Below are 13,793 nucleotides of genomic sequence, written 5' to 3' on the forward strand. Positions count from 1 at the left end.
CCCTCGCATCTAAATGTCTAAACAACCTAGCCCCCCCGTATCTTATGGAAAAGATCAACAGGAAAATCTCCACGCGACCTACGAGATCTGCTAACACCTCCAAACTAGAGATTCCAAGGTTTAAACGCTCCACCGCGGGAGGAACTAACTTTCCTGTCAAAGCTGCTCACTGCTGGAACAAACTACCACTTGAACTCAGAACGGAACAACCGTACCCGAAATTCAGGCACAAGATAATCAATTGGCTGTGCGTCAATGACACATACCTTACACCTAGCTACCTACCTAGCCACAACCTACCCATTGCCTGAACACCCCTAGACTTGCCCTGCTTGTGGGTATATGTTTGTATATATTCTTGTATATATTTGCTTTTTTGCCGTTGTGTTTTATATGCATATGCTTGTATACAGTCTCACATATATTTGCTCTTTTCTGCCACTGTGTTGTATATACTCATGCCAAATACTGTAACAAGCTTAGGTCTTCATGTAAACTGTTGCGCCCGGCTACCCATGGGTTTGGCGCACATTAACAAATAAATAGGCAAACAAACAAACAATGGGGGGGAGGGAGAAAAGACTAATCCACACTTGGATTGCAGTGGGCAATCTTTAAAGGACAGGCCTTGGGAATACATAGAGGTATTTACTTCCCTTTGCTTTCTCCCTTCTACTCGTTATGTTTTATTTCATTCTACATAGGCTGGCCTGATTCACTAAGGAGAGGGTCCAGCAGGACCACTAACAGTCATTGGACACCTGCCACCCCTGTGTGCCTGCGTCCCTCCGGAGGCTCTGCCAAGATGAACATCCAACACTCTGCTCAAGCTCTCCCGCTCTCTAACCGTCCCAGCCCCACCCCCATGCGTACCTCCCTGCGTGCGCCGGGCCACCCTTTCCCCATTCTGCACGTGCCTGCCCCTTCCCCGTCAATGAATGTGCATGTCCCCCCTCTGTGAGTCAGTGTGTAGGTCTGTGCGCGCGTCGTGTTAGGAAGAGCAACCATCCAAAATGGGCAGATTTAGAATTTCCATGAATGGGTTTGGAAGTATGTGGGGGCATGGGCCAAGAGTAGATGGGGGAGCCCATAAAGGAAATTCCCCGGTCAATGGTCGTGTACGGCCCCTTACATGGAGACCACAGAATCTGTCCGTTAATCCCCACCTCCCTCTCGAACCAGCCAAGATTGCAACCACATTCAGTCTCCCCGTTAACATCTAAATAATAACCCTTATTACCACAGACACCCCTGGGTGGGCCATTAGACCAGGTTTCTGGAGCTCCTCTGTAGGGTCAGTTTTTCTGAAGGGGCCACCTCACTTTCTAGGCGGATACCAAGGGAATGCGGCTATCCTGCTCTGGGCAGAAAGCACAGGAAGGGCCACTTTGTATACCCAGGAAGCTGGCTTGGCCCTACGCTTTAAGTCACTGTCTCCTGCAGTGGATTATAGGCTTCATCCATAGGGGCAGTTTCAAGCATTGCAGAGAAGCATTATCTAGATCACCTGTTAACTAGGGCTAGAATATCAGGTCTGGGCTCCATGCCTCAACTTCTTAGAACTTTGGTCATTCATGTGTTGATGTTGATGACCATGCACCTCCAACTAAGCATTATTGTGGACCTTCTTCTGGCTGGGAACTTCCTCCCAGAAGATTGAGGAGGGTCCACTGTAGACCCAATCATAGAGAAGGGTACATGAGCACCTCACTCCTATTTATTCACTAAAATATGATTAACGCTGTGACAAAGTGGGCCTGTGGATGTTAGGGGGAGGATCCCGGCATTACTCTCTTGGCCCCAGTCACGTGGCAGGGCACAGTGACAAGGGAAACCTTACTCAAGATGGTGGAAGTTCAGGAATACCCATCCACAGGGCCCTAGCAGTACAGGCCCCTCAATTCTGGGCAAAAGTACAATGGTGGAAAAAAGATAGGCGGCCGCTCTTCCGATATTAAACAGAAGCCAGCACCTCCCACTAGACAAAACAGTTACGTCATCTGGTTAACGTTCAGCGTTGTAACAAAAACTCAAGTAGCCCTTGTTTCTGTTGCCAAGTACCCTATCGGAAAGGAAATTCCACTTCCAGGCACTGGAAACTGCTTGTGATGCCATATTGCCAGTTCATAGTTGACAGAGGGCGAGGGGATTCGAAGACGGTAGGCAGGCCATATAAAGGGCTTGGTTCAGCCCTTCAAGCCTAGAGCAGGCTCACACGAGCCTATTAAGGGCAGTTCGTGCCAGCCCATCGCGAACCCAGTACACAGGTGCAAACCCTCACAAAGTGCCCAGTTTAGGGTATGGTAGCACACAGTTGTAAAAGCACACAGGCTCAGTCTGGCGGTGAGGGAGTTTGGAGAAGGAGCAAAGTTTGGAGCAGAGTGTCGAGTAAGGATAATGCACAGAGGATGTCAGCGGTTGGAGAGGAGAGCGTTTTGAGAGACCAATGGGAGGAAAAGGAAATGCTTAAGGAGGAGGAGGTTGGGAAATGCCTGGAGCTGGTTGGTGACGATTGTCTTGAAGCAGCAGAGCTTGGATATAGCAATGAGGTTGGGTGGAGGACTTCAGGAAGAGGTGGTTGGAGTCAGAAAGAAGGGTTTGGAGAGAGTAAGGAGGAGAAGGGAGAACACCTGGAGGGGGAATCAAAGGACGCAAAGACCGAACATCAAGATTTGAGAGGGCCAAATAGCAGGTGTTGGGAGTTGGCACAAGCACATGGGAAGGGTGCTATCTGTGGATGAGAGGTGAAGAGGGGACTGAGAACGATCCTAGGAGGAAGGGATAAGCAGATCCACTAAAAATATGCATCACCTGCTTTACAAAATAAAAACCTTCAGTAACAGGATGAAAACCTCCTTTGTGTTTGGTGGCAGAATTGTCTACTACCAGAAACCATTGTGCTTCTCATTCAATTTTCCATACCGTTATGCTCTTCAGTTTCCCCTTTCTGTAGCGTTGTTACTTTGATATTAGAATGGTTTCCGGCTTGGCTGCAAGGCCTTTTCATTTGCGCATAGCTAGAATATTGGGTTCTGGGTCATTGCAGTTTGCCTAACAGACTTATTTCTTTCAGCCCATTATCAATGTCCTACAAAAAGCGAGTAAACATTCCCTTGCCCCCATTCCCCCACCACCCTGACCTCTACAGACCCGCTCCCCTCTCTGGCCCTTTTTATTTGAAATCAGGGGGTTTCAACCCCTCAACACCTCTCCCTCAGCCCCCTCCGCACCTCCCTCCTATGACATCTCAAAGATACACAAACATACAACAGACACACACAAACGCAGACAAACACCTGGTCTCCCTCGATAGCGCTTCTTGCTCCTGTTGTGGCCGTCAGACCCTGTACGCACTCGTTCGTTTTCGAAAGACCGCTCTGTGTTCATGAATATATATTTTTTTTGTTTTTTAAAATCGATTTTTGTTAAAAGGTCTCTTGACCTAATACCAGGATTTTGCAGGTGTGTGGTTGTCTCTCAGATAACTGATCCCTTGCCCTCGCCACTAATGCCAATATTCACCTCTTAAATATTTAAATGCAGCCACACTCGGAGGGATTTAAAAAATAATTCTATGGGGTCATTTCTGTCCCTTGGTTTCTGTTTAGGGTACTCCTTGGTGGCAGGCATGGGTTTCTCATTCATGAGAAGGAACAGTAGATAGATCCCACCCACCAACTAAGCCCTGGTGACCCCCTGTTAGGGAGAATGTTCAGCTTAGTGCTAAATTCCTCCCACCTTAGAGACCCCCAGCTATTTTGCTGAACTTTGGGACTTTGTACTTTTAATTCTATGTGTTTTATGTGTTTCTTTTGACTTTGGAGTCTGACAAACATCTTTTTTACATAGTGTGTCACTGAGGTTTTCCAGATTTCTCAAAGGTTTAAATACCTTTGCTTGGTTAAACTACTGCTTCCAAGAGCACTGAAGTGAAATTGACTTTACTTACATTTTGTAACTTTCTAGACCCTGCGCACACTATCTTACAATAGGGTGCTGGAGGGTTTACTTAGTATCCCCTTTGTCTAGTTTCTCATTTAGCACTTTTATGTTACTCTTTCTACAATTAATGGCCGGTGGCAGTGGTTTACTTTTTCCTACCATTGTGTGTTTCCACTGCGGGCTGCAGTAAAGCACCCAGGGGTGCCCATTTCATCAAAATGGCCCCAGTCTTCTTTTTTCACCATTTCTTTGAGACAAGTTCCTTCTTGAGATTTTCACTGCGTGCCAGACCAGGTCTGGTCCCTTTGTTCATTTTGTCTTTGGCCGGATTCACTGGCTCCAGTATGTCTGGCAGGGCAGGAAGCGAGGGAGGTACCCGAACTTCCCTGTTCTTAGTCTCCTTGGTTATAGGAATGTACCCAAGGGTGATTGGCTGAAGGGCTGTCCTTGGAGGACAGCCACCCTGCTGTGTGATTGACAACTTGGCTGCAAATGAATGGGAGAAACCTGCATAAAAGAGTACTTACCAGCTTAAGAATATTTGTCAACCACTGTTTTATTCCCCGATCTCCTCCTTATTTACCAACCTCAGTATTGCTCTAAATGTACCAGTGATATATTAATGTCCACAGTGTCTTAGTTATTTAAGTCACCTGAGGGTGTAGGAAGAATCTGTGTGCCATCCCAAATGGGTATTTGCTGACTTAAAGAAACAGAGTAATTTTGATGTGTATTTGTGTTACTTATATATTGCTGCCTTTTAAAGAAGGCTTATTCAACTGACAAATTAATAATTGTTTAAACAAGAAACCTTGAGTATAAGTGTTTATTTGGATACTTGTCACTGTGAAACTCTGTGCAACAACCTCACTGCTCACATTGACCCCTCTTGAGATAAGCCTGGCTGCTCAGTCACTCTACCAACTTGTTTAGTACATGCTTATAGTAAAGGTTGGGTTACCTATTGCCAAGAGGTCAAGGCTGGTGCAGTGTCCCACATGATGCTGCATACAATCTTGCCCAACACCCCCTCACATTCCACAGCAAGACAGATCCTTCACATTCCATATACACCATCCGGAATATCACTCAAAATTAGTTTAACAGAGGCTCCACGATTGAGGACAATCGTTAGAGAATAGCTGTGCTTATAACATAGAACCGGTAGCGTGGCATGTGTATCTGTGGATCGGCATAACTTTCGTCACGTCCGGTGCAGGAAGAGACCGTCATTTCACAGCAGCATAGAAACAGCTTCCATTAGGAAAGTCATGTCATGAAAGCTCTAGAATTCTTTTTTAAAAAACATTGAAACAAATTGTAAGTGATTCCAACAAGCTCACCTGAACCTTTTTTAACGCCACGGGTTTTCGATCCAAGTGGCAATTTGCTCGGTAAACTTCACTGAACTGTCCTCGTCCAATCTTTTTCTCTATTTGAAAGTCAGCCAGGGTACAGCGGTAGGGGTACGTTGTCAGGTGCCTCTGCGTTATGGAAAAGAACACAAAAATGTATAAGTAAAAGGGCGGCATATATGGAAAAACATTACAAAATGCACAAATGCTTCGAGCCAAAGACGCGGGCCTGCATGCATTTGTAACAGATATCCGAAAAACCTTACAGGTGTATCTCCAACTGCACACCCCACTCAGGCTAAGACATTTTTTGAGGAAATAACAGAAGCTTTTTAGGGGTAGGGAGGTTTGGCCACAGCTGAATTGGTCGAGGGAGAATTAGTCAAAACTATTTGGAAGAATTAGGGGGCGGTGGGGAGTTTGGGTAATAAAAAAATAAGTGGAGTGCCGAGGGGGGAAGATGCAGGGTGGGGGGTTCTGCTTACATTTGCATTGAAATGTCCCAAACAAAAAGACAACAATTATGCGAAATGTCCCTTGACCAATTGTTTGAGGAAATCGCATAGAGGCGTGTTATTGCGCACCAAATGCCGCTCAGGTCAACGTCCAAGCGTGGTAAACCGACTCCACAGCAAACAATTCCCTGACAACTGCCTTTTCTGGCAAGGCCTGGCTGGTCTAGCAAGCCATCCAGCAGGATGTGTGCAAACTGACATTTAAAAAAATAAAATCCCTGCCTATTTTATACTTTGCTGCGCATTTGCAGATAAACATGGCTACTTTTGGTTTTCTCTCTAAGAGACCATGCCATTGCATAGCAGTAAGCTAATGCCGGGGCCATCAGCCAACGCTGGGCTCCCAGGGCCAGCTTGACATGGGGATATCGGCCCCTTGCTCAGTAAGCATGCTCTTGCATATAGTACAATGCCATTGTTGTTACTTTTGCCTACACTATGTCCCATACACATAAATCAAACAAAGGCCAGTGATCGCAGTGAGCTGGAACGGTCGGGAGCGGTTTTCCAGCACATTTATTTTGTTCCGTTTACCATTCCTCTACTTTTTACGACCATATTCACCATTCTAAACAGATAATGTGTCCATTTCCTTGTGCAAGAGTAAAGGTGTAATAGGATCCTTAGTTATCAGTCACTTAGACAATTGCAATGTTTGTTTATTTGTTTATTTAATTGGTATGGCACACAAAACCCAGAGGTAACAGGGCGCAACAGAGAACAAGAAGATAAGAATGCATAAAAACTTAGTTGCAAGGTAAGGCAGAATTGAGTATAAAGGAGAGCATCACATTTCGTAGTATCTGGTGAGATGTCATATATACATATATTCATACAGTAAATTACATTTCGGCAGGTCAGTAAGGGAATGTGCATATCTACAGTCAGGTTGGCTAAGGTCTGTTAATGTGAGAGTGCACGGTTCAGTCATGGGGGTCGTTGGATCGTAACCAGGTGAGCGTGTTTCGTCCGAAGCTGTGGTAGGATTGGTCTGTTCTGATGTTGAGTGGGAGAGCATTCCTATGCCCCGGCCGCAACACCTTGTCACATGTTGCACTAGGCTTCCACCAACCCTCTCGCCTGCCGTGACCACAGTCCCACTACCTTTTTCGGTACACCTCCTTCACATATAAAAAGGCCCGTTGCACCATGTGACATGATAGTGGGGGAATCGACAGTGGGTAAACGAATCACAGTATGTTACAGAAGTTCTGATTCGAACAGTCACTTCCCAGCAATCACACCTGCAGGGGATAGGAGTGCTGCATAAATAAAGGTTCAACTTGACTTCCCGCAAAATTAAGCTTAAACGTAAACAAAGAGGTTAGTGACGTCATGGCATTCAGCAATGGTTGAGAGGAATAGTACATTTTTCTTTACTCTTCATGACCAAGCCGTTGGTTATTCTTCCATTCCGTACCGCTTTACAATTACTTAGTAAAAATTGTACAAAAGGCTACACACCAGGGGCCGGCAACACTTGGCTTTCCAGACATTTTAAACACACTTGTGTGTAGGCACATTGGGCATTTTTAATCAATCAGCTCCCAAAAGCCCACACCAGCCTAGTGAGTGGTGAGGGAACAGGGCGACCGCCACAGGTTGCAGACCTCCCGGCTACACCAGGGTTCGGAAATGCTCAAAGCTATGCACCTCCTGCTTCTAGCTCCAGAGAGGCTGGTTAGCTTGACACCCACGGCTGCCAGGAGCTACTTTTGGACCCCTGGGGCAAACTGGTGCCATACATATGTGACATTCAAATTGTGTTATCTGGGAATGTGTATAAAGAACTATTCGAGACGTCTATAATGTATTTCAAGCATTCCGAATTGTGCATCGTGGACACAAAGCTTAAGTTTGCATCTCATAGCGACACTATCTGAGGCAAGCCATGTACTAGTGCATGGTTCTCTACGGGTAGCTCCTGCCTACCTAGGAGCTAGTTTACCTCCTGCTCATGAAATCTTAATTTCAAGCACAATTACACTCGTATCTGCTCAGTTATGCATCTGTACTGTTGTATACCTATGTAAAGCGCTCACGCTTCTGTACTGTTGTATACCGCTGTAAAGCGCCCCGTTATGCACCTGCATTACTGTTGTATACCTCTATAAAGCGCTCCGTTATGCATCTGTACTGTTGTATACCTCTGTAAAACGCCCTGTTTTTGCATCTGCATTACTGTTGTATACCTCTGTAAAGCACACCGTTATGCATCTGTAGTGTTGTATAGCTCTGTAAAGCACTCATGCTTCTGTACTGTTGTATACCTCTGTAAAGCGCCCCGTTATGCATCTGCATTACTGTTGTATACCTCTGTAAAGCACTCAGTTATGCTTCTGTGCGGTTATATACCTCTGTAAAGCGCTCCGTTATGCATCTGTACTGTTGTATATCTCTATAAAGCGCTCCGTTATGCTTCTGTACGGTTGTAAACCTCTGTAAAGCCACCCCGCCCCCCGTTATGCATCTGCATTATTGTTGTAGACCTCTGTAAAGCACTCTGTTGCTTCCCGAAGCCAGGTCCACGCTCAATTAATACCATAACAGTACACAAGGGCTTTCCTCTTGCACTCTCCCTTCATTTCTTCTTGCTCTCTTCTTCTCTCCTCATCCCCCACACTGTCCCTCCTACCCCACCTTTTCTCCCACTCCCATTTCCTCTTGCCCCCCCCCCTGTTGTGTTCTGCTCTCCCCTCCCCCACTCGCTAGCTGCAACCCCAGCACTCTCCTTTGCTAGCCATTTAGGAGGCATGTTTTCGGTCTGCTTTGCAGTAAACGCCGATGGCAACACCCCACCACCCATCCCTGCCCTTGCAGGGTTTGCTAAGTGGGTGTTGAAATCTGGAAGAGGTTTCAAGACAGCACAGACTGAAAACTATGCATATGGGTAATTATCAATTCCAGCCAAGAATCAAATGTCACAATGTCAGAAAGTTCTGTCAAAGTCTCAAAATTAAAGGCGGCATTTGGTTGAGAATTTGGCTCCGGGCTATTTTCCTCTCTGTAAGTGTCTCTGGCGCGAGCCCTGAGAGGGTAGAGCGCTTCCTCCTCCTTACACCCCCCCCCCCCACCCCCCGATGGCCTTGGCGCTTAAGTGTTTGAGAGTCGCAAAAACTTCCCTTTCCTGTAAATCTACAAGAAAACGAAAAAATACAAATATAACGAAAACAATATTAAAATAAAATCTATTTATATTCCCATAGGAATGACATTTTGCAATATTTTTTAAAAAGTTACTAAACGCGCAATTAGTAACTTGCGCACATCTTGTGATTACAATGCCATTGCAAATTGAATACAATGTAAAGAAATGATGGCCTCGCCAGGAAGCACTGCAGATCAGGAGAAAAACAAAAAGCGGAGCACTTTTTTTTTACAGTTAAACCATTAGCTGAATTTGAACGCCTTTGTGTAAACCGGCCTGGTTCTGGGTTTTTCATTTTTCTCGAGCGCTGTCCGAACTTGTTGAAGCTTCGGAGGACTGTACACGACTCCTGCGATTCATTAAGGCCCTGCTCTGGGTGCACTGCCAATCAGATCCACACTGACATGAAAGACTAGATCGGTTATGCTAAAGGTGCTTGTAGCACGCACTCGTGCCACCTGCGCGGTCTCTTGGCGGAGATATCCGGGAGATGGGTAGAGGTCACTACATAGAGCCATGGCAAATACGACGAGAGCGAATTGTTTTGAAGGTATACCCAATATATACGTCCTTGGGGTTCACCTGGAATCCAAGTCGTGCACGCTTCCAGATAAGTGGGGTAGCCCTAGTGGCAGTGCTTTAAGTGGGCCGTGGCCAGCCAGGGCCCTACTGGGCCCCCGGTCTCACCACATCACGGCGGGACACATTATCCCGCTACGGCCGCAGCCGCAATGGAAGATGCGCCCGCCATTTAGTCTGGCAAGATGACTTCTGTCAGTCACTGTTAATTCCTCCGGTGACCCCTCGCGAGGGGTCACGAGAGGAAGTTACTGTCCTTTTGTTTCCCCACCCCCTCCCCAGATCACCAAGATGTCTTTAGCCCTCGGCGAACCTGGGGACTGCTGACATATTTTGAGGTTTATAAAAGATGGCTTGAAAAGTATACTATTCAATCCATCTTTTATAAAGTTTTGCCGAAGGACGCCTTTATGGATTCTGTACTTTTCAAGCCATATTTTATAAACCTCGAAACATGTTAGATATTTCTGTTTAAAAAAGAAGTCTTGAAAAGAACACAAACCATAGTAAGGCACGCAAACAAATATATAAATGTAAGCATGTATATATTCATGAGCAACATATTTCTACATTTATAAATGATGGCTTGCAAAGTACACAAACCATAGTAAGGTACCCATATACATACATAAATCCTTACATACATTTCCCCACATGAGAGCCCCTCTCAATTTCTTACCCCACTTAAAGCCCTGCCTAGTGTCATACGGATGGTAAACTAGGGGGACACGATATTTGGATGATTATTGGCAGAAGTCTTCTTTTACATCATTTGTAATCTCTGCTTAGGTAGATGGTTCGGTTCTGTTGGGCAAAAAGACTGGGAAGTGCAGGACCAAAAAAAGTAACGCCACTATCACAGCAGGCAGCAAAGTCGTCTAGTGGCTCCTTCCACACTCACCTGCCACTGCGGACTTGGAGAGAGGGTCTGTGTGTTGTCTCAGTCTCCCTCAAACCGATATCCCAGGCTCGCTCCGAAGTGGTTGGATCCCCTTGGACTACCTAATCACAAGTCATGGCAATGCACACAGGAACCACTCCTGGTTTGCCCTGTGTCCACCAGTTCCATAATACGAAATTGGCAAATTAAACCAAGCGCCATCAGCCAGGGGCACAGTCTTCTAGCCACTCCACCAACTCACCACACCAGAGGAGCCGTTTGGCGGAGGCTGTCAAGCTAGTTTTGGCTGTCGGTTCGAGGTTTCGCCAAACACTGCTAGGCTTATGTAAAAGGGCGGTATGTACTGCCCCACCGGTAGGCAATCTGTACGGCCCATTTGCGGAATGAAGCCCTTTGCGTTGAACCTTTAGGTACAAAACTAAATTTTGGATTTAAGAAATCTTAGCTCGTAATAGAACAGAATCTCTCTTTGCGAAGGTGGTCTCATTTGCACGTAAGCACCTCATGTTTAGTTGGATTATACGGATGATCTTACTCTTCATAAGGAAAAACATCTTCATCCGCGATCTGGTTGTGCTCATTGGTATGCGGCACGTGCTCTTGCTGATCAATAGAGTAAGCACTTCTTAAATACCCAAATCTGAATTAAGGACAATCCAGTCAAAACAAAGCAAAAATTGGATACTATCACTACCATCTTCGATACCCTCTCGAACACCATCTATTCAGAATTTGTACTGCATTGACACGCCGCCCATACTTTCAGTATAACGGTCTGCGATTAGTCACCTATACCAGGGAGAGTGCATGGGGATATATTCCAGAGTCTGTTCTCTATTGCCATCATCACGTGACCCCGAGCCTGGAGAGCAGCTGACCTTGGAACCGACCCTGAAAAAGTGCCACTCATGTAGAGACGGAGGCATGCTGGTCCGAGTGGTCAGGAGGCGATGGCAGTGGAAGAATGCCGTCCACCCGGGAACCCATCAGCAGATTGACCAGCAGTTCAATCTAGACTACAGGCCGACTGGTTTGTCCTCTGGTTCCGACCAGGAGATATGGAGAAGACCAAATGCGATCAAGATAGCGGAGAGGGTGAGCAGATGGGCAGCTTGCAGAAACCAGCAGACACACGCATTGAAAGAGGTGTATAGAAGTGGAGCATCATGAAGCGGGAAGCACAGAGACGGCGCATGTTGGAAAGTAGCGATAGGAAGTCTGCCTGCTGGACTAGTCTTCCTCATGAGTCTCTATATTCTTTCCAATGATCAGGGGACCTTACAGTGCTCTTCTGCTGGCGACAAGCAGTGTAGAGTTAAGGCTGACCCCTGTCGGTAGCCACCATGTCACCCCTTGAGGATATAGCAAGGGGAAACCAAGTAACCACTGAGGATTTGCCAAAGTATCGGGGTGGAGGTGGGCAGCGGAAACACCATGAGTGATAGAGGGAAAAAAAAAACAGGATAGTATAACGTGGCCCTCCTCTACCTCCTGCAGGTAGAGGAGGGCCGGTCCAGAAGGCAGCGGAGTTGCAGGCCCACAAAGCATAAGAGGTCCGGTGGAGTGTAGCTAGAAGCAGCAAGAAGGAAACAGAAGGAATGGCAAGGCAAGAAGCATGCAGGCAAGGAAGGAGAAGATGAATGGAGGGCAGAAGAAGGAACCAGGAACAATGGGGAAGAAGCACCAGAGCCAGCTTCCAAGACTCACCAGCGTTTGGACATGGCGATGATCTGGTCAGGAAGCGATAAGAACGCTGAGAAAGCGCAGGACGTCGTAAGCAGTGAACAACTAGACAGTTGAAGGTTCGTGCCCTACGTGACAGCATATGCATGACGGACACTGGAGGGCTGTGCGAACCTCCGTCTCGGCAATATCCTCCGGCGGTGCTATACGGAGTGCCTCCTGACACCTATTGGTTCGGGTGTTGTTGCGGACGATCCATACAGTAGGACAACCTCTAATTGCCCACCTTGACGTTCCTCCTGCTGCCTTCATAGTCTCATGTTGACTTCCTTTAAAATAGGTCACTTTTGTGTATATGGGAGTATGGGTCATGGGATGTTTCGTCACCTTTGTGTTCTCATACAGATCATCATGGAAGATTTCTGCCATTTTGAAGTGCTTTAATAAAAGGAGGTTATCACCCAATTTAACGGTTCTCAATTTATCAACCTCAGAAAGACAAAGGGCTGAGTCAGCTTGGGCAAGGAATTCAAACTTACGAAGTGCAGGTGGGCTCCATGTCAGAGGCGAGCACATAACCCATGAGCTATCCACCCAACTAAAGCTTCCCTACTGTAGTCCAAGTCAGGACTGCTTGGATCAGTTTCCTTTTAAGGGAGTCTGCAAATCCCTTGGCACCCACATAGCCAGCTGGGTTCACTTTTTCCTATTTATGTCCTAAACATTTTCTTGGTGATGTAGCGCCTAAGGAGGGTACAAAATACAAAAGCACCACAAAAAAATACTAATATCTTAATTAACAGAAACGTAAAGCCATGTTATTTCTTTCTTTCCAGCGCTCGCTTCAAAACCATAATTAACATTCTCAACCTGTGTTCGCTCCTTTTCATCTCCCTCCCTCCAGCGCCCGAGGGCAAGCTTTGCACTCAGGCAGAAGAAACTTAATAAAAACTATGGATAACCTGGCAGGTGCCCTTTCTAGTTTCAGGCTATCCCACGGATCGCCTGGTGGGAGGTGATCTCTGAGAAAAACACTGCACAACGGAGATCTTGTGCACGTGTCCAAGATGATGTCCGAGCACAGTGCCTCCTGTCTTGCCTCCTGTCTTGCACCGATGGTTGAATCAAAGTAGGAGACGCTTGGTTTCATACCTCCCTTCTGTATACGGCCATATTGGCCTCCGCTACGCTGCCACTAAAGGGTTAATGAGTAGAGTTGCCCAGTACCAAATCTAGTAGAAGACCTCGAAGCTAGGCTGACTAGCAGGCCAGTGTCTTCAGCCTAGATCTCCAAGCCAGACTCTGAATAACAGCACCCGGCTGTGTTGAGAACATGAAGAGAAATTGACTACTAATGATGTGCCATTTCTGGACTTGACCAGTAGGCAATTCTGATTGGGCATCGGCTGTGAATGGTCCCACAGGGGGAATCTGGCCTCTCGGAGAGCTTCACGGGGGGTGTCGGGGGGGGGGGGGAAGCTTGCCATGGTTGTTTTAAGAAGACTAGAAAGTCAAAAAAGTGGCCCACCCCTCGCCTCTCGACCCTTGACTTCCGATGACATCACCAGAAATGATGTCATTTGACCCCCCCACCCCAAAGTGACATCCCAGGAAGCAATGAAACACGACCTTGCACTCCTTGACAAAAACAGGAAGTGGCATCAAATAGC

At 46.6% G+C, this 13,793-nt stretch overlaps 1 protein-coding gene across 3 annotated transcripts in view; it reads right to left on the minus strand.

Moving 5' to 3' along the window:
• NEK6 (NIMA related kinase 6) overlaps positions 1-13,793 on the minus strand; it is an 884,175-nt gene that overhangs the window by 454,496 nt on the left and 415,886 nt on the right. For all 3 annotated transcript variants that reach the window (XM_069609453.1, XM_069609452.1, XM_069609454.1), the window contains exon 4: positions 5,286-5,426. In XM_069609453.1, coding sequence (XP_069465554.1) covers positions 5,286-5,426 — 141 coding nt within the window. The remainder of the gene's footprint in view (positions 1-5,285; positions 5,427-13,793) is intronic.

This window comes from Ambystoma mexicanum, chromosome 8 (genome assembly GCF_040938575.1).
Source record: "Ambystoma mexicanum isolate Mex_15411 chromosome 8, UKY_AmexF1_1, whole genome shotgun sequence".
Classification (NCBI taxonomy): Eukaryota; Metazoa; Chordata; class Amphibia; order Caudata; family Ambystomatidae; genus Ambystoma; species Ambystoma mexicanum.